The sequence below is a fragment of the Lingula anatina genome, chromosome 1 (assembly GCF_051362555.1).
Source record: "Lingula anatina isolate TDL-2025a chromosome 1, LinAna3.0, whole genome shotgun sequence".
Taxonomy (NCBI): Eukaryota; Metazoa; Brachiopoda; class Lingulata; order Lingulida; family Lingulidae; genus Lingula; species Lingula anatina.
The window spans coordinates 12,537,017-12,557,759 of NC_141767.1; the positions used below are offsets into that span (position 1 = coordinate 12,537,017).

The 20,743-nt window shown below is 35.5% G+C and overlaps 4 protein-coding genes across 6 annotated transcripts in view; 2 read left to right on the forward strand and 2 right to left on the reverse strand.

Moving 5' to 3' along the window:
• Positions 1 to 2,209, reverse strand: part of LOC106170606 (nuclear pore complex protein Nup155) — a 17,723-nt gene extending 15,514 nt beyond the window's left edge. For 2 of the 3 annotated variants that reach the window (XM_087000038.1, XM_087000037.1), the window contains exons 1-6: positions 2,100 to 2,209; positions 1,287 to 1,477; positions 907 to 1,044; positions 538 to 634; positions 309 to 379; positions 26 to 118 (exon numbers count right to left, since the gene is read on the reverse strand). In XM_087000038.1, the coding sequence (XP_086856164.1) occupies positions 26 to 118; positions 309 to 379; positions 538 to 634; positions 907 to 1,044; positions 1,287 to 1,434 (547 nt within the window). In that variant the 5' untranslated portion in view covers positions 1,435 to 1,477; positions 2,100 to 2,209. The remainder of the gene's footprint in view (positions 1 to 25; positions 119 to 308; positions 380 to 537; positions 635 to 906; positions 1,045 to 1,286; positions 1,478 to 2,099) is intronic. The other variant, XM_087000036.1, reaches the window with a different exon arrangement.
• Positions 2,210 to 2,354: 145 nt separating this feature from the next.
• LOC106165725 (RAB7A-interacting MON1-CCZ1 complex subunit 1-like) lies at positions 2,355 to 6,303 on the forward strand. Its single transcript, XM_087000039.1, has 7 exons — positions 2,355 to 2,536; positions 3,782 to 3,885; positions 4,123 to 4,216; positions 4,482 to 4,537; positions 4,712 to 4,843; positions 5,025 to 5,139; positions 5,402 to 6,303. Exons 1-7 carry the CDS (start codon positions 2,428 to 2,430, stop codon positions 5,629 to 5,631), a joined length of 840 nt encoding a protein of 279 aa, XP_086856165.1. The 5' UTR covers positions 2,355 to 2,427; the 3' UTR covers positions 5,632 to 6,303.
• Positions 5,627 to 9,518, reverse strand: LOC106165726 (2-(3-amino-3-carboxypropyl)histidine synthase subunit 2). The gene is made up of 7 exons (XM_013544052.2): positions 9,357 to 9,518; positions 8,760 to 8,915; positions 8,423 to 8,535; positions 8,018 to 8,238; positions 7,132 to 7,788; positions 6,785 to 6,958; positions 5,627 to 6,517 (listed from the first exon to the last, which is right to left on the reverse strand). The coding sequence occupies exons 2-7, from the start codon at positions 8,913 to 8,915 to the stop codon at positions 6,357 to 6,359; spliced, it is 1,482 nt and encodes a 493-aa protein (XP_013399506.2). The 5' UTR covers positions 9,357 to 9,518; the 3' UTR covers positions 5,627 to 6,356.
• Positions 9,519 to 9,539: 21 nt separating this feature from the next.
• LOC106165728 (structural maintenance of chromosomes protein 2-like) lies at positions 9,540 to 20,704 on the forward strand. The gene is made up of 25 exons (XM_013544054.2): positions 9,540 to 9,847; positions 10,357 to 10,506; positions 10,713 to 10,874; positions 11,149 to 11,259; positions 11,461 to 11,598; positions 11,789 to 11,866; positions 12,096 to 12,158; positions 12,498 to 12,647; positions 12,814 to 13,003; positions 13,256 to 13,310; positions 13,565 to 13,685; positions 13,926 to 14,044; positions 14,553 to 14,691; positions 14,914 to 15,060; positions 15,352 to 15,556; positions 15,864 to 15,999; positions 16,326 to 16,450; positions 16,655 to 16,848; positions 17,150 to 17,293; positions 17,487 to 17,681; positions 17,965 to 18,165; positions 18,595 to 18,720; positions 18,998 to 19,155; positions 19,420 to 19,567; positions 19,810 to 20,704. The coding sequence occupies exons 1-25, from the start codon at positions 9,680 to 9,682 to the stop codon at positions 20,032 to 20,034; spliced, it is 3,648 nt and encodes a 1,215-aa protein (XP_013399508.2). The 5' UTR covers positions 9,540 to 9,679; the 3' UTR covers positions 20,035 to 20,704.
• Positions 20,705 to 20,743: the final 39 nt, after the last annotated feature.

The window sequence follows — 20,743 nt, forward strand, 5'->3', positions numbered from 1 at the left end:
CTATGTACGGTAAGGATATACTCACCTAGATGTGGACTTGAAAAACTGACCCCAAGAAGGACAATATCCACTGGTGTGGTCAGACACAGGAGGTAGTGGATGTGAGGCTGGAATATTCCTGTGAGAAACATCAAATAGATTATTTGCAATGAAGGGTATCTCAAATATGTATTGATTTTTTTTGTTTACATCCTGTTTACATCTCTGAGATACAAGTGAATTATATCTTCTCAGGTGGAATGTCAGATTCAATTTAATCTGCTGTTTACACAAACACAACAAACTCCCTGAATTCAGCACTTCCTTACCTGGCTTTGGTTTAACAAGACCTGCACTGAGAATGGTTTCATTCAAACCATCAAAATAGGCAAGATCACCCCTGTAACAAACAGTGTCACAATTATGGTTTGAAATATAAAAATTGCATCTGTGACTGACAAAAACCTCATATTATGATCTCCTTCGAAGTAGGAAAAGATAAAAAATGAAAGTTTTTATTCAAATACATATCTGTTATAGAGAACTTAAGTAACTTACCCATGTTCATAGTTCCATACAAATATATCACTGTCTATGGACAGCCAGGCTCTGCTGATTTCTGGGAACAGACCCATCATACAGTTACACTGCATATCTGGGGGAATGTTAAGGAAAACCAGCCTAAGCTTTTAACATTTACACCTTAAGTTTATAGCAAAGTAACATAGTTATTTTTCATAATATATATGAGGTATTCTCTAAGTTTGCTTAAATTAAAAGTTGACAATAATATTATAGATTTTGCTCAGGTTAAAGTCCAATCTTTCAGTGTTCATAATTAGGAATTGTATGATGGTATTTTAATATGCTAATTCATAAGCTGAGCATAGAAACACATGTAAAGCTTTAGATTCAACTGAAGGATACGTCCAAACTGTTCCACCAGCTCAGGAGGCAAAGGAATTCTTTTGACTGTGCTAAGTTCAGGAAGTGAAACGAGACCAGCTCTGGTATCTGTGATGCTTGGATAGTCATAGTCATTTAACCCACTAGCTGTAGGCAGTTCTAGAAAATATAGAAATGAAGATTTTAAATTCAAATAAAAAGCAGTATCATGATACCTTATAAACTGAAAAAGAAAATGGCTGTGATGTTTACACTAGCTAAATTCACAACCATCTTTCTGGATAATAAAAACAATAACAGCATTTAATTTGAACTGAACATTTCAATTGATAAATATAATCCAATATTCAAAAACTCAATTATCACCAACAAAAGAATCTTTTAAAAAGCACTATACTTACTGTGAGATTGCACTTTGAGTAAGTCTGTGAGATCACCATGTCTTTTATCTGCTAGTAGTTGTCTGTCAACTATGCCAGCAGCTGATTCCACTGCATCAGCCAGGCTGGCTTGAGACAAGGTTTGATTACCCAGAAATGATGAGGACATGTTGCTTTCAAGCAGAAATGCTCAAAATTTTAAGACCTGCAATCTGAAAGAAAAAAAGATTGAAAATTGAAATTTATCAACCAAATGGCTGTTCTTACTTTGTAATTCACAAGTGATGTCATACAGTGAGGTTGAGAGATGTCAGTTCTACATCCTCCATTAATATCTTAATTGCACTCACTGCAATTCAAGACTGGAGAAAGATTGAGGCCAGTCTTTCTATCATTTATTCAATCATATAAAAATTTGCCTATTTTCGGTCTGACATACTAGGCACTTACTTGTACCTTGGGCGGAAATTGAGGAAAATAGATACAAGTTACACGTGTGCTTGATTAAGGACAATGTACTGCAAAAGTGCATAATTTTTAAAACAGACACCGAGTCTGAAGAACCATTGGATTCACTTAGAAAAAATTCATCAACAGAAATAAAGAGTGGCTAGTTTAATTGAGGTCACAAACCCCATTTTTGGGTCACTTACACGTTCTGGACAAGATGACAATTAAGATGAATATTTCTACAGAACAGAGATCTACAAGTGTGACAACGACTGTCACTGTGTCGTCACGCGGGTTTTCAATATTTTCAAAGGCAGATTGGTGATAATCAGCCATCACATACTTTCTTTCATTGTTAAATTAATATATAAGCGTAAAACTCACCGAAAGAAACAACTGCAATCGAACAAAGCACCTTAATTAATAGCTTTCACATTCCATCCTCCCGCCGCATGGAGGGCGCCATTTTTTGAGAGTTTGCTTGAGATTAACCCGAAATATGTGATAAAAGCGATTAAGATTGAAATCTAATCTAGTAGTTGCTGATACGGTGATAATGATTAGGGGTTTATATCTAAAAAAGGATTATTTCTTCCAAACTGTTTTGCGAAAAACTCAAAATTACAACAATAATATCATCTATTTTATTCCATGTAAAGGACAATCCATCTTGTATTTAGTCGAACAAATTTCATCATGTGACTTGTTCAAAATGGCGGAGTGCAATACCGAAGCGCGGCTGCTAGGGAATGCATCGGGATTGAAAGAAACCTTCCAAGTTCTTAGTCAAAAGATTGACAAGTTGTACTCTGAATCCCAAGGTAAACTTAGTTTTTTATTTTTAAGCTACTGTAGTTATATCTTTAAGCGTATCGCTCAGAATAGCAGTTGCAAATGTAGATCTTGGGAGGGTGGTTGGATTCGTTGAATTTATTATGGTGATGACGATGAATGTTACATGTTACATTTTAAGTCTAGCATGAATAACCTCCTGGAAATGTGTGACAGACCACCTGCTGAAGATGTCCACATTAAAGCCTGTAAAACAATCCTGGGGGTCCACAGGAAGGCATCTAATCTAGCAGCCAGAGGCGAATTAGGAAGCTACCCAGTGTTGATTCATATGCTTGCCCTGGCAACAAAATACTGGTTTCACCTCAATAAGCTTAACTTTATGGGTAAAGAATCCCTGGCCACCTTAGCCCTTGACTCAGACAGATTTGAAAGTAAAGGTGGTGCCTGGTCCCTTGGAATAAAACAAATACTCCAACTTAGTGGTGAAGTTGAGTGTTGGGATAGACCATTAGCCAAACTGAATAATGTCTCAACAAAAAATACCCGAGTCTCTCTCGAGAAAGTGTATGACCTTCAGTGGGGGGAGGCAATTAAGGAAAGTAGCAAACTGAGAACATATACAAAATTCAAGAAGGATTTTAAGACCGAAAATTATGCGCTGACCTTTGATAAAGCGCGGAGGGCTATGTTTTGTAAACTAAGAATCAGCGCTCACTTACTCCATATCGAGAAGGGGAGGTACAGTAAACCCCCAACCCCGCCCCATCTAAGATTATGTCAAATCTGTAATTCCGGAGAGGTTGAAGATGAAGTGCATTTTATTATGAAATGCGAGGCTTATAAAGAATTACGGGCAACCTTCTTCGAAAATATAAGTTTCCTCTGTAATACGAATGCCCTATCTCCCCCGGATATGTTTATACACATCATGAGTACAAAAGAAATGGACGTGATTGCGCCCCTCCTCATATTTGTACAGAAATGCATGGAGAAGAGAGTAAGTCTTTCTGCGCATGTCCAAACCAGATCATGATACCAGTGTGTGACCCGTTGTGCGCTGTCAGCAGAGACTGGGCGTTTAGATCAAACCTGGTAAAGTGATTATGAAATGCGACATACGTATCCATTTGTATAGCCATTGATGTCAACCATATGCTAATCTATATTTATATATTTATTTATCTATTTATTTGTCTGTTCTATGTTATAGTTACTAGTATTGTACCTTTATGTGAAGGTGTTTGTCAATAAAGAATCTGAATCATTTTTAGGTGATATATTTTTGCAAAAAGCAAAAGAAAAGTGCGGTCAGGGTTTGCAAGGAATTGATGCTGGAAGCGAAGATTACAATGTGCTTCTTCAAAATTATACTCAAGTAGGTACAAGTATTGATTTCCGTAATTATGCATTTTAAGCAATATATACTGCATTTAGTTGTGGAGGTTATATATATAGGGGCAGTGGGAATACTTTAACAGGTGGACAAGAAATATAATATCCCTTGTCTCAAATCATAAAAATAACTGATCTGCAAAGTTCTACTTTCGTGTGGATAATATCACGAGACCTGCTTTTGCAATTAACAATTGTTGTTTTGTTATTATATTCCTAGGCTGTACTGGATTATACATTTTATAAAGAAAGCAAGCTTGTCGATGAAGACTTTCCAGCTGTAACAGCTGAAGCCAGACTCCAGGACATTTTAGGTTTATTTCAAATATAAATTTTAGTATATATCAAGCATAACTTTAAATACCAAAAGAATGATCTCTTTTCTGGATTTTGATCTTTATAGTTTGAACTACCAGTACATGCATACATATGATAAATACTTCAACATTTGGTAGGGCATTGTGTTTCTTAATTGTATCAATTTGTGTGACAAGGTGAAACTAAATCCAGTATGTGGGCTTTTACTATTTCAGTGGCTTTACTTCCATTTAATGAAGATTGACTAAATTCAAATTTCAGGAGAGCTAGATGGTGCTCTACAAACTGTGGATCTTCATAACAGGAATGCTGAAGAGGTAAAAGCAAAATAATTCTGCTTCTTACAATAGTAATGAAATTATAAAAGATGTTAGGATTGTTGTAATGATAATATGTAGACTTAAGATATTGTTTGCAACTTTGCATTTTTCTTTGAAAAGAATGGCAAAACTGTTTTAGATAATTTGAAAAATGTTTTCCTTAACTTTTAGATAGCTGCAATATTAGGAGAAGAACTGACAGAATGCATATATTGGAGAAAAGGTGCACTTTTATACATGTATTGTTTTACAATTAATGAAGAAAAAGACCGCAGAGAGAAGAATGGAGACACATTTCTAAAGGTAGGAAGTTCGCAGCGTCTTTGCACCAGTTTGATTACACTTACCACAGGATCCAAAACATAGCAGCCTTGATGAAGGAACATTCACTACCTTGTTATGTTTAATTATGAAAATACTTTATTATCCACATTTTGATATCTCTTTGATAATGCTTAAATGCTATTTGGTGCGTTTGTTTTAGAATGTGAAAAAAGGAGTTGGCTATCTGCAGTCTATGCTTAGAGTCCGTGCTCCAGTGGAAAATGGTGCTAATGTAGTATTTAATGATAATGACACTATGGAGCTATTAAGCAAAGGTAAGGTCTTTGATTTTTCACATGAATAATATGCAGTGAAAGGGATAGAGACCGTGGTATATTACTGTAATACTATATTATTGTAATTTTGAATAAATACCACTTTAAAATTTTAATTTCAAAAAGAAGTATGCAGGAATGCTCATTGTTTATAGTGGGCAGCTTTTTTTTTTAATGTGGTTTAAATATGGAAATTCAATAAAAATATATCGTATTGTGATATTTTTAAGATGTCTTCTTTGCACATTTCCTACCATTTCAGGAATATTTAGTGACACTCATTTATTAGCCCTGATGTATGCTGGAGAGATGTGTCACTGGTATGCAGAATTTTCCCAGAACCATACATCTAATGAAAGTGATCAATTCAGAGCAAGAGAAATAGGACAAAATGCATTACAGCTCTATATTAATGCTGTGAAAGGACCATTGAAAGGCAAAGGATGGAACTGTGATAGAGCAGAAGAACTAATAAAAGACTTACAGCTTTAGCTTTTGTATGAATAGTGTTTATTTTAAAATGCATCCTTTAAAAATGTCACAAAATTGTATGGCACAGAGCTTCATTTGCTGTCAGATTATTTTTGTTCACTGAAAATTCCTCATTCTTGGCTACATCCTACTACTGTAAATGATGAAAGGCAAAACTATTGGTGAATTTAAATTATTGTTTTTCTTTCTATCAAGAGCTTATAAAATATGTAGGTTTTACCTCCAATATTTCTGTGACTGTCAGTCACCATCATCAGGGAGTAAATGACTAGGGTCATTTCACCTGGAATGAAAATCCAGGTCAATTGCCCCTAATCATTTTATAAGCTCTTGATAAAAAGAAAAACAATAATTTAAATTGATACATACAGAGCTAATGAAACTCTTCTCTCATATTGGTGAATTGTTGGTAATTTAGCCTGTGTTGTACATAAATTGTACAACTTGAACCAAAACAAAAATTTAATGGTTAATGTTAGAGTTTGAACAGCTGGCTCTATTTAGAGACATTTTTCATGCTATAGCACGTTCCAAGTAACCACATTCCTTTTAAAGTGCTTAGTTGTAGTAAATGTAGGGATATCTTTCCATGCCTATTGCACACAACACATTAAAAATATTTTCTATGTTGTAAACATATGTGCTGAAAATATGAATAAACAGCTTTTTTTTCACATTTGCCTTTTTGCAAGCTTCCATGATGCATTTAAATATCCACACATATATTAAAAGTCTAGATCCAATTTCTCATTCAGCTGTTTTTCTGTTTTCTGTTCATGTGTGTATCCTGATGCAATTCCTTTAATCCCTTCTACTGCTTTAGTCACTGGAGTTTGCCCCAAGTTCTGCTCTAGTCCCTGCCAAGAGCGGGATGCCAAAAAATCCCCTGCTCAGAAAGAAAAAGCATTGTTAAAATCATGCTACTATTCGAAAGTTAAGAATGGTACAAAAGCATATTGAAGACTACTATTTATTGTTTAAATTTCCCTGCTCAGAAAGACAAAGCATTGTTAACATCATGATACTATTTGAAAGTTAAGAATGGTACCAAAGCATATTGAATACTGCTATAAATTATATAAATTAAAAGAAAAAAAAAAACCTTTAGCAGATCCCCTCGTACCCCTTCCAGGATGAGGCATAAACTAGTTACCTGCAGTTGAGGCATTGGCTACAGTCAGTGCATCATCTCTCTTCATGACTGCTGTACTTGAAGCCTCACTGTCGTCTGCTGTGTCATCAGTTCCTATGCTCCTCATGGCACCAGTCAACAAGGAGACTTCCTGCTGTTGGGATGCTTCTGACAGCTCAACAAAATGTGTGGAACCTGTTTAAATATCAATGGCAACCTCTTAACCAAAAGTTTTTGAAGTAGTGTACAGATGTTAATTAACTTAATTTTAAGAACTCGGATTTTGATTGATTTTCTTATAATACCTAGCATATAAAAGCAGTTCTTTTGTGCAAATTACTTGATAAATTAATTTCCAAAACTTTTACCTGGTAGCAATTTCCTAAAATCTGTTATGTATTCTCCTGTCCATTCTCTTGCTTGATTGCAAGCAATTTCCATCTCAAATGGCGTCACTATGGGCTTGTAGAACTCTGAGGAGTCCAGTAAGCTGTTCTCAGGACAGGCCACCAGGACAAACACATCAATCTCCATGAAGTTGGCCATCTTTGCAGGATTCAATTTTCCCATAACAAATGTGTACGTTTTCTTTCCTGCCTTTTTCGTAATCTCTTTCAACCTTGATATGACTGTTAAATAATCTGCAATTCCTAGAGTGCCAGCTACAATTCCAACAATTTTGGCATCCTTTGCTTTTTCTATCATGTAGTATCTTTTCATAATGGCCCTGTTGACACTCAAACTCTCCCCCCTATCTGTCCTAGTCTCTGGATTGTATGAGTAAAATGTGCACTGATTTAATGTCATTATAAAATTAGTCAAAGCAAAACTTTCAGCACCAATATAAAAAACTTTGTAATCCTTTATAGTTTTCTCTATTGGAATGATGACTGTTCTTCCAAACAACTCTTGAGTGTTGGAGTTTGCCTGAACATTGGATACACCTTCACCAGTTTTTTCTGTGGTATTGAGTTCAGATATCAGGACATTGCAATAAGAACCTTGCAGTCTTGACTTTAGGTCACCTAGGGAAAAATGGACACATTAATTGATAAACACTGCTTAACTAAAACACATTGGAAATAGTAACTTAAGATGCCAAGGCACTATTTCAAAGGGGAAAACAGTATGAATTCATGAACTGACTAGATTGGTCTTCAAGAGCCCAATACATAGACTTTTTTAACAAAAATACAATTCTTACATGCAACATCCATTTAATATTAAGTAAGAGCTTAAGAAGCAGTCACTCACCAATAGCATGACTATACACGACATCATACAACACTAACACATGTTGTGTCTTGTCAGGGAAGAGTTTCTGAAACTGTTCACAGCAGTACTGGACATCAATATCCTTTCTACCAAATACATATAGCACAGGATACCTTGTGACTGGACTGAGGCAAGCCCTTCCATAGTGGATAACACTGTCTGCACTATAGTGCTGAGCTGCAACCTCATCCACACAACAACTGGAAAGAAAGAAAAAAAATATGAATACATAATGTGAGAAAGTTTTACTGTAAAAATTAAAAGGGGAGCATACATTGTATATCACACCATAAAAATGTGTTGTCCAAGTAATACTTCATTTCAGGGGTTCAGCAGTGCAAAATAAACACATGCATGCACTGGCACTTCCTCAACTAATCATACCTTCCATATGAAGTATCTCCTAAAATGAAGACCCTTTCTCCAGTCTCAATTTCCAAACACTTGGCGACATTTGTGGAATCCAGCAGTAAGTCATCTGGAAATTGCAGTGCAACCTGTAATATAACATAATTTTTAGAAGTTACTATAAGCTTTAGTTCTTCAAAACTAACAGTAAAAAATACAAGAATATGATTATTACTACATCATCATGATAATAAATCTTAAACTATGAGAGTACTAGAAATAATGATTTATATTATACTCTATGTACAGTTAAATGAATAAAATATCGACTCAGTCTTAACCAAATTCATATGAGCATTTATTGATTTCATACCTTCTTGAACTTATTTTTCTTTATCCATTCTGCACTTCTCTGTATTTCATAAACAGTATTCAAATGATCTGGAGCTGTGGGCTTTTTAGACTTCAAGTTTATCTCAACATTTCTATGAATAACATCAGCATCATTGCTGCTGAATGCAACCGACATCTAAAAGAGAAATTAATTTCTTACATCCAAATAACTTCATAGAAATATCAGTAATACTGAATGAAACTTTATTTTGAATATACCAAAGATTATCTTTACTTAAAGATTGTTTCAATCAGTTTCTCTCCTAACTTGATATCTAATTGCAACTTTAAAATTCTGTCAGAAATATTTGTCATTCTAAGTACAAGTATTAACAAAACGAGTTTGTGTCTTGATATAAAAAAAATTAGCTTCTTAGATGTTAACTACATTAACCGTTATATCGTGTCATAATATAGACATCCTTGAGAGAATACACTGAGGAAATTGCGAAAAATTTAACGTTATTTAAACTAGGACTTTCACTGAAAAGGAAAGACAGGCATGTAAATCCACCGTATTCTAGAACCGTGTCAGTGTACTTTCGCCTGAAATTATTATGTTCAAATAATTTCTTACCGTTGATATTCTTCGAAGTCGATGGTGAAATTGTCATCACATCACTGCAACACTAAATTGTACTTTTTTGTAGATGGAACGGGTAGCAAATAAACGCCTGTTCCATTCGCAGGTCGCGTGTTGTTACATCGGTTGCAATTTTCTTTCCATTGTGCAAAAGAATTATGGGTAATTTTAAATACACGCATGCGCATCAATAGCCAACTGAATCTTTCGGCGCCACATTTTGGACTTGGTGTTTCGAGAAACTGTTGTTTACAAACATAATCTAATGGAATTTATTTATAAATTGTTTTGATATACACTGCATTCAATCGTAAATAATGTTTATCAAATCAGTCGTGTTAGACGGGTTTAAATCTTACGCTCAGCGTACAGAAATCACCGGCTTTGATGAGCAGTTCAATGCCATCACTGGTTTGAATGGAAGTGGAAAGTCAAACATTTTGGATTCCATTTGCTTTGTACTTGGAATTTCTAAACTTGATCAGGTAAATAAATTTAAAATAATTATTTGATTGTAAATTTGGAAGAGCAGTGTGTTTTAATATAAGTCCAACTGGATTTTTTTCCACCCTACCGGCATATTATACTGTTGTCAGTTCACTTCTACTCCTCGTGAAATCTTTTGACATCACTCTATACCCAGTTTGTACAATGTGTAGTAACTGTTATTGCCAGGTTATTGCATTACAAACTTATTCAGGGATATGGTAATACTATAGCTTCTTCAGTTCGGCAGTCTAATCAATTAATGTCAGATTCATAAAATTTAGGGAACACTTCATTTGCTAAAGAAATACTAGTAATTGCATAGAGATGTACAATATCAAACCTTCAGACTACTAAAACTTGGAAGGACAAGTGCATCAAATTTTAAGGCATGTCATGACTAGTAGTGAAAGTGGCTTTAAATGAAATATCTGCTTGATCATGACATACACTACTTGTTTAGTAATTTATTTTTTATATACTGTTATGACAATTTATCTTTTGTCAGGTCCGGGCCACAAATCTTCAAGAACTGGTTTATAAAAATGGTCAGGCAGGAGTGACCAAAGCTACTGTCAGTATCATCTTTGACAACAGTGACAAAAAACAAAGTCCGCTTGGATATGAGCAGTATGATGAATTGACTGTGACTAGACAGGTTTGTTTCTTCTGCTTTGGCCTATGCTGTAGTGAAATACTTTTGCCTAATGCAACACTTTTTTTCTTAGAAAATATGTTATATTCATATTAATGAGCAAAAGCAGACGGAATTCAATCATTTTAACATAGTTGTCATTCTTTTTGATGAAAATAAGTAACGTATTTTAGAATTTGCTCTTTCTATATTCCTTAAAACTTATGCAGGTTGTGGTTGGTGGGCGTAATAAATATCTGATCAATGGCAGCAATGCAAATAACATCAGAGTCCAGGACTTGTTTCGCTCTGTGCAGCTCAACGTCAACAACCCACATTTCCTCATCATGCAAGGGAGGATCACCAAAGTTTTAAACATGAAACCACCAGAGGTAAGACTGTTGTAGAAGGTTACCAGTGTTAGAAACTCATATGCAATACTATTAAATTAAAAACCATCTAGTTAGTGCAGTGATGCAGTATATGTCAGCCTAACTTGTGTTAAAAACTATATAGTATAAAGCCCATTTTTTAAACTTGGTGTGTACTACATTTTGAGACTGGGTTCTTCAGGGTAAGTGCATGTATTTAAATATTTGTTTGCTACAATGTTTCAAACAGATATTCTGATCTCTTTGTAAGATAACATATTTAATCCCTATTCAGATTCTCTCAATGATAGAAGAAGCAGCTGGGACCAGACTGTATGAGAGCAAGAAGGAATCAGCTCAGAGAACCATTGAAAAGAAGGATGCTAAACTAAAAGAAATTGACACTGTAAGTCACAGAATAAAAAATAAAAGCAGATGAAGTTTTTATTATTTTCAGTATTTTAAGAAGAGATTATTAATTTTTATTTATTTATTTTGTGTGTGTGTGAGGAGGGAATACACTTTTCTCAGCTTATTAGTTTTTACTTGCTGTTGTGAATATGGTACAGCTTATACAGTAGGAACTTGAGGTTAGCTTTTGTTCTAGATCTTAGCTGAAGAGATTACCCCGACCCTGACCAAGTTGAAAGAAGAGAGATCGTCTTACCTGGAGTACCAGAAGGTTATCCGTGAGCTGGAACACCTAAACAAACTTTATATAGCCTACAAGTTTGTGTGTGCTGAGGTAAACTTAGTGGTCTTCTTGGAAATCATTGAAGTAAAACTCCTCTTTCTTTGGTTTACATTTCATTTGCTTACAAAATTAATAATCAAATAATGTATGTTTGATAGGAAAAAAATCAACATTTTCAAAGTGTTTTTTCTTTATATAAAAACATTAGGACAAAAACATATGTAATCTTTTAAATTTGTAGGAGACAAAGCAGAGTTCAGTTGAACAGCTAGCTGAGATGCAAGAAGCCATGCAGAAATTCACTGATAGATTAAAGGAGGTGAGCTATATGAATTGGACACATGACATGCCAGTATGAAAAATGCAACTGTATGCATTTTCAACATGAAAACTCCTGTTTCCAGTATGTGGATGTTTCTGCATTTAAAGACAAGTTACTTTATGGCTCATCAAATGTACCAGTGATAAGTGAAAATGGGTGGAACATGAGAAATTTGATAAGAAGATCTTGTGAATTTGATCATGTACCACATATTTAATTCTTTCAGATTGAAGAGACTGTGGAGGGCCTAAATAAAGAGATAGCTGAACTGGAAAAGAAAAGGGATGAGGTCAGTATATGGTTCCTACATTTGGACTAGTACACAGTTATGTTAAAATATAAACATGGGACATACATTCACTGTGAAGTCCATCTAATTCTGTTTGGGTTTATAAATGGACCTGCCCTCTTGAATGATCTATGTATTAGACACATGGAAAGCTTTTCTCATTATTTTCATTTTTCCAAAAAATGACAAACCCCACTACATTTTGGTTTTGAAAGTAGAGGAGCATTTAATTTAATTTTAAATCATTTTGCTGTTTTTTTTTTGTTTTTTTTCCTGAGTTTATTTGTAAAAACATAAAGAATAAGTGGCACCAAAGCACTGTAATTGTTCTTTATTAAGGAGTCTGGTGGTAAAATGGAGGAGCTAGAGACAGAGCTGAGTGAGAGACAGAAGGTGGAGGCTAAGGCCCAGAGTGCCCTGGATCACAAGAAAGAGGCACTGAAGGCAGAGCAGAAGAAGAAGAAAGAGACATCTAAGCAGCATGATGAGGTACTTGGTGTTCTCAGGGAATGTTTTTGTTGCAGAAAAGATGTGCTTTCAATGGACTGCCATATGTAAAAACATTTTTTCTTTAAATGGCAAGGAGCAGTATATTTGAGATATATTTTCACCAAAGAGGTATATTGAAACTTAAATATTTTCTGATTTTTATCAGGATGTGAAAGTCCTCAAGTCCAAGCAGAAAGAGCTAGAGAAGTTTAATGAGACCTACTCCAGGCTGCTGCAGCAAAGCAAGGATGATGAGGAGGCCATAGTTGCAGCACAGAAACACTTCCATGCAGTCAGTGCTGGACTGTCCAGTAATGATGAAGGAGAGGCTGCCACTCTGGCTGACCAGCTCATGGGTAATAGTTTCAGACAAAACATATATCTGATTAAGTGAACATTTTTACTCCTCAGCCTTCCTATAAACCATGTATGTTCTTTGTGAGCTTAAGGTTAGGCATAGCATTATATGAAACTTTCAGTCAAGTGGGAGTCCAGAAAATGACCGCACAAGCTGATGTTTTAATAAGTTCTATGGTTTGTCCTTTAACTGCTGGTTAGATATTTCTACACCATGGAGTAAAGTAGATGATCTTAATTCTGACTTTCAGCCGCCAAGAATGACATCAGCAATGCAGACACAGAAACAAAACAAGCACAGATGAAGTAAGTCTCCTCTCAAACTTTGTATTTGACTGAAATTGTCCTAGTGGTTAATAATTAGTTTATGAGTTTTGTTTGTAGAGAGCTTGTGCATTTTCTTTATCCTATTCAGATATGGCTATGCTTCATGGACCATAAGCTTGTTCAGATTCCATTAGTCTAGTATGTTGTGTGTAAATCTGAAAGCCGAGATTACAAAAAAAGTGCCTGAAAATTCTTAATATGTATATATCTATGTATTTTCTTCTAAATTTCAGACTGAAGCACAACCAGCAGGAAATCAAGAAGAAGCAAGCAGAATTGAAGAAGACTGAGCAAGGCTACAAGAAGGACAAAGATGCATATGATGCACTAGAGAAAAACCTACAGAAATTGGAAGTAAGGGGAAAGATTAACAATTTCCAAATGAATGCAAGTTTTCTTCAATGTTCCGTAAGAAAAATTATTCAGTTTCGCTTGCCTATAGTGCCTATGTCTCTCCCTAGGGCACTGTAATACACACAAAGAAACATTCCCCAAAGACCATTAAATTCAACCTAAAATTGCATAATGTAGTGAATTATGAGAAATAATAATGATGGATGCATGTTATGCTTACCTTATCTCCTGGTCTTTCAGGCAGAGCTGAAAAAGCTTGGTTTTGAGGAGAACAAAGAAGAGGACCTGCAAAAAAGAAGAAGGGACTTGACCAAAGAGGTCCAGTCACTTAGACAGAAGGTTGACTCTCTGGAATCCAAGTAGGTGTTGACAATATGGGATTCAAACTAAAAAAAGTCTCATCAGTGTATTTTCATTATTTCTGATCTTAAAGGGATAATAACTCTTCGATTCGGCCAAAAAATGAATTTTCCTGGAGTAAACAACAATTTTCCCATACTTACCAATGGTTAATGAATCCATTTTTACATTCAAAGTTAGTCCCTGGTTTTTTTCTAAAAAGTTTGTTTTTTTTTGTTAAAATCTCTTAAGAGATTTTAGCAGAGTATAGCCATCAATGGAGGTCACGTGGTCTAAAGAAAAGCTCAGATATCAAAATAATAGCTATAACTGCCGTTTTTGTGGTAAAACAGAATATATTAGATTTCATACGAAGAGTTATTATCCCTTTAAAGTTACCCAGGAGGCTATATTTGTATAGCATCAGTGGCTTAATTGAACTTGAAGGATATGGTCCCTGGTTATATACACTATCATTTTTCAATAAGATATTTTAAGTGAGGTATTTAATTAATTTTTATTATGCAGATTCCCAAGACTTCAGTTCGAATACAAAGACCCTGAGAAGAACTTTGACAGGTCCAAGGTGCATGGTCTTGTCTGCAAGCTAGTAAAGGTGCCAGATGTCAGCACGGCAACTGCTCTAGAGGTTACTGCAGGAGGAAAGGTGAAATTTTTTTATATGAAAAATGCTGCTTTAGTTGTTAAAAACTGTTTGTTGTCTTTAAAAAGTCAAAAAGTCACTTTACAGTGCAGGGAACTTGAAAATATTCATGTGGTTTGTTTATGAGAAGTATAAGCACAGTAGTGATTTTTAAGTGTTCAGGGTCCATTGGGAACTATGATTCAATACTATTCTGCATAGTAAAGGTTCATCACTGTGTTCCAGCTTTACAACATTGTAGTTGACACAGAACAGACAGGGAAGAAGCTGTTACAGAAGGGAGAGTTAAAGATGCGCTACACCATCATTCCACTCAACAAGATTTCTGCCAGGAGCATTGATGCTCCAACCATCAAAAGAGCTGAGGAGCTGGTAAGTGCTGGCTGATAGTTTCAGTGCCAGAAAAAAAAAAACAAGGGATATGAAACTTTTAAGGAAACCAATGCTAAACTTATTTTTCCTGGGTGACTGTGCAATGTGCATATATATTTCTTTGGAAAACATTGTGTATTTTTAAAGTTGGAATATTTCAAACTGCAGAACTCCTTCAGTGAAACATTGTAAGATTTGTTTTATTATTATTATTATTATTATTATTATTATTATTATTATTATTATTATTATTTTAATATGGTTATTACATGTAGAATATGTTAAATCTAGGTTGGCAAAGACAATGTTCACACTGCCCTGTCCCTGGTTGGCTATGAGAAGGATCTCCAGAAGGCTATGGAGTTTGTGTTTGGCTCTGCCTTTGTCTGCACTGACATGAACACAGCCAAGAAGGTCACGTATGATGAAAAGGTGCTGAAAAAGTCTGTCACCTTGGATGGAGACTCTTTTGATCCATCTGGATTGCTGACTGGAGGTGAGTGGTCTGATGGGATAAAGATTCTCCCAAAATGAACAAGGTTATGAAATGGCAAGGTGAATATTGATGTAATTGAAGTTTTTTAAATGAATTTTAAACTGGGCCATATTTATACTTTTAAAATTTATGAGTTATACTTATTTATCATTTGAGACAAAAGTTTTACTCCTGAGATGTGTTTTAAAGGCAGTGCTGCCAGTCTATGCACTTCTATGATTTTTTTATTTATTTTTTTTTTTTTTGTTCAAATAAGTTTTCATTGTCTTTAAGTGTACCAGGTAAAAAATGATAAATTCTCCCCCAGGTGCCCGTGCCCAGACTAGTTCTATCCTGGTGAAGCTTCAGGAGATCCAGGAGGCAGCTGGCATACTGGCCACCAAAGAGAAGGAGCTGGATGCTGTGGAGAAAGAGTTGCAGTCACTTGCTAAAGTTGCTGATCAGTAAGTTTGATTTCCTGTGCAAATATACAGATGCATTTTGGAATTGACAGGGCCTGAAATTTCTTTGTGTCATAAAGAAGTTAAGAAATTAAGAAGTGCCATCTTATCTGATAATATTCACAGCAGGGATTCTCTTATCCTTTTTATATGAAAATAGTTTAGAATGTAAATTGCATATTGTATTAATAATGGGGATCGGGTTGGGAGGACCGAAATATGTTGTTTTTATTAGGTTCTTCAGTTCCTGATCCTGCAAAATTACCCTTATCCAAGTTAAGTTCAAGTTTATTTCTTGTTTCTGACATGAACAATTGCATTTGTTCCAGATATCAGAAACTAAAGCAGCAATATGACCTCAAGGTTCATGAGGCTGAACTGGTCAAAGCAAGACTGGAACAGGGAACACATCATCAGCAGCTAGAGGATATCAATGCTCTCCAGAGCTCCATTGGTACATTATTGTTTAAATATATTATATTCTTAGTTAGATGGAGTTGTCTTCTGCTTGCTATATATAAACTTGTATATATTAATACTTCACATTGTATTCAGCAACTCATGTATGCTTTAAAGATATGTCTACTATTCTATTTAGTAAAAGAGAAAATGAGATGTTGGGTAAATATTGTATTCTGATTTTATATTGAATTGATAGATGAACAAGAGGCCACGTTGAAGAAGGCCAAAGAAACCCAGGACAAAGCCACAAAAAAGGTGAAAGAACTTGAGGACAAGATCAAGAATGCCAAGTCTATTAGGGAAAAGGAATTGAAAGAATCAGAAAAGGCTCTTGAGAAGGCCAAGAAAAATGCAGAAGAGTCTAGCAAAAAACTGAAGGAAAAACAGCAGGTACATATAGAATGATGTGAGGGGATGTATCCTTAGTATTATTGGTAAATACGTAATTATAATTATCTTTTCCTCTTATTAATTACTTTTGCAGAGACACAGCACAACCTTATTTCCCTCTATGCCTGAGTTTCTTTAGATTGGGACAAGGTTAGCGCAATGAGAAAGATTACAAAGGGATTATCATCACAGTCTAGTGCATAATTCTAGAAGTTGGATATATGTCCATTATAGAAAATAGAAAGAAGAAAAAGAGCTGTTAAGGATAGAGCCTAAAATATAAAACTTGCCTTATTTTCAGGATCATGACAGCTTAAAGCTGGAGTGTGAAGAACTGGAGAAGGAAATAGCTGGATATGAAGACCAACTGAAGGCAGTGGACGAAGCCATCAAAGGAATTGAGGAGCAACTAGAACAGTTACAAGAAGTTGCTGCACAGCATAAGGTGAGAAATAGGCCTAGGCCAGATAAAAAGAACGAGGGGAAAAGCTGATACTGCTTTAGGTCTAGGAATGAGGTTTAGCTTTTAATATTGTGAGATTATTTAACTGTCTTACAAGGTAACTTTGGCCATTAAGCAAATCACTTTAACCCGTGGATTTACATTCATGTTTTTTATTTTATTATTATTATTTTAGGCTGCAGTTAAGGAAGCCCAGGCCGAGGTGAACAAGCAGAAGGAACTGTTGAAGGCTAGAAACAAGGAGATAAGTGCCAAACACACAGAGCAGAAAAACCTGCAGAAGGAGACCAACGCCACACAGCTGAAGATGCAGGAGATGGAACACAAGATTGCCAAGCACAACAGGGAATCCAAAGATGCAGCTAAACTGGTGAGTCCTTGGGTCAAATTTATCATAAGCATTGGAAGAAAAAAGTTCAGTTTTGTTGTTTCTGTTTGAAATTACTGTGTGATTAGGTGATAAACTATGTTTTAATGTGAAAGTGCACAGAGAAAGTGTCAAATGCCTAATCTGTGAAATGTACTTCTTAGGAATTGTATTCACAGATCTGAGGTTGTTTGCTCTCTTATGTTGGTTTCTGCTGCCATTGTATTGTTCAATGTTGAGATAAATCCAATGTATGTTTTGGTGCTAATCTCTTTCTTGATCACAGGTCGAACAAATGCTGCAGCAGTATGAATGGATTGCCGACGAGAAGAAATATTTTGGGCAGGCAAACACAGCTTATGACTTCAAGGCAAATGACCCCAAAGAGGCTGGCCGTAGGATCCAGAAACTGCAGGAGACCAAGGATAAGCTCTCCAAGAATGTGAACATGAGGGCCATGAATATGCTGGGGAAAGCAGAAGAACAGGCAAGTGAAGAAGTGACTGTTACTGATGCCATCAGATCAGTTACTAGCTATTTAACCAGATTGACTATTATAGGAATAGATTATTTAAATTACTTCACTAGTCTTGCTTAAAATTTAGAGAAAAAGCATATGGCAGTGCACCGTAGCATGCTTCCTGCCCTGCATGGATTTAGTAAAAGACTGCTTTTTTAAACCTGATAAACTGCATCTGACATAAGTGATCACTGAGTGCCCAAATTACATGGGGATCTCCATTTTGCTTGGGGCTTTTTTGCCTAATGTTAAGAAATATACTTGTCAGTTAACATATTACTGGTTTCATTCAGACTTGAAAAATCGCTTTACACTATCGCTTTACAGATTCGGGGTTTTGTGCAATATACTGTACTTCAGAGTATTTTGATGTTTCTTATGTATTTCCTTGCTCAGTACAATGACCTGATCAAGAAAAGAAAGATGGTTCTCAATGACAAGGCCAAGATTGCTGCTGTTATAGCTGAACTGGATGAGAAGAAAAATGAAGCCCTGAAGAAAGCGTATGAACAAGTTAACAAAGTATGTTGGTTGTTTGTAAATCACTCTGATGATGGGCATCCAGTTAGTTTTTAAATTTTATGCAAACAGTTGATGTATGAATTGTATAAAGAAATACAGCTTACTTTTATTGAGATTTGTAGGAAAAATTTTGTATTTGTGAAACTTTTTGTGTGTGTTTCAAACATGAGATTCAGAGTCATTTATGTGCATATCTTTCAATTATTTTCTTTTATGGATACAACTTGATGTAGATGTTTAGTTTACGTATCATATCTGAACTGCCTATGTCTTCCAGGACTTTGGTTCCATCTTCTCCACGCTGCTGGTGGGAGCCAAGGCCAAGCTGGCGCCACCTGAAGGGCTGGGTGTTCTGGACGGTCTAGAGGTGAAAGTGGCATTTGGAGAGAAATGTCAGTGGAAGGAGTCCCTCACAGAACTCAGTGGAGGACAGAGGTCTGTGCTGGACTTTTTTTAATGCATCATTATGTTTGATATATACAAAACTTTTGATATTTTATGTCAGCCTTGATGGCAACATCAAAGCATTCATTTGTGAAAGAAAACGGTCATGTTTAATATAGAAATTGTAAGAGTTTTGGTGTCATTTTATATAAATCTGATACTTGTATGGTTTTGACACGTGATGCCAATATACAAACCTTACCCCCAAAGAATTGCCTTCATACTTGAACATATCTCTCTGGTTTATAATTCCAGGTCTCTGGTAGCCCTGTCCCTGATCTTGTCACTGCTGTTGTTCAAGCCAGCCCCGCTGTACATTCTAGACGAGGTGGACGCTGCTCTTGACTCCAGTCACACACAGAACATTGGACAGATGCTGAGGACCCACTTCAAACACTCACAGGTAACACAAACTTGAACTGAAGTGATTAGATGTTCTACTTTGTTCTTGTGGTTTTCAAAAAATGTTTTACAGTTTTATTTTCAAATCATTTGCACGTAATATCTTAAATATGAAGGGTACCTTTACAATACCTTCAGTAAAAGCAGTCTACCAGCAGTATCTTAAGAAACTGTGATTTTGCACATTTTAGGTAATGTTCACATCTTCAAATTTGTGTAACATTGTAATTCTTTTACTTACAGTTCATTATAGTCTCACTTAAAGATGGTATGTTCAACAACGCCAATGTCCTGTTCAAAACCCGGTTTGTTGATGGCGTCTCCACAGTGACACGCTATGTTCAAAACCAGCCTCACAAAAGTGGTACTTCCTCAAGTAAAGACGACAAGACAAGTAAAAAGAAGGCCACCACCAAGCGTGCAAGAATTGATGAAGCACCAACACCTTTAGGTGTGCACACTGAATGAAAAACTTTTCCATGGAGTATCTAGGTTATAGCAAAAATTTTTCCAACTCTGTAGATGATATATCAGATTGGATAGAGCAAATATTCCACTGACACGGAAGGGGCTGCGGGTGACCCTGCTCACAGTAAGAGTAGCCCAATCTCACACCAAGATGAGTGCAGATTTGTGAGGAGACACAATTATAATGCACGTGCACAGGCTAGGATATTCCTGTGTAGAATCTGAATCTTGTCTACTGCAAGCTGGATCTGAACGGGTAGCCAAGGAATATGTATGAACTTGTGTGTACTGTAGTGAATATGTGATATATTGAGTAATGCTGTAAAGAATGGAAATTGTTTACCAATATATTGAAATCTTTTATTTATTTATTTATTTATTTATTTTTTTGTATTGAAATGAGTGTAATTTAATTTTTTTTAGAAGCAACAACTTCAGTTATTGAATTCTTCCAGTAATTTCCATAGTTGATCTCTGTTAGTTTTTTGACCATGTAACCTCTATAAAGAGTTGCATTTGCTCTGAATTTAAAAAAGAAAATCATAACAGATGGTAAATTGAAAAGAAACTGACATTATTCTTGTCACTCTCATTTGTATATACCTCATGTCACCATATTGGTAAAATATAGATTGCTTTTAGAAAATAAAATAATAGATAATTATTTTTATTTGATGTGCGTGATTTACTTATCTATGGACTCGAGCCA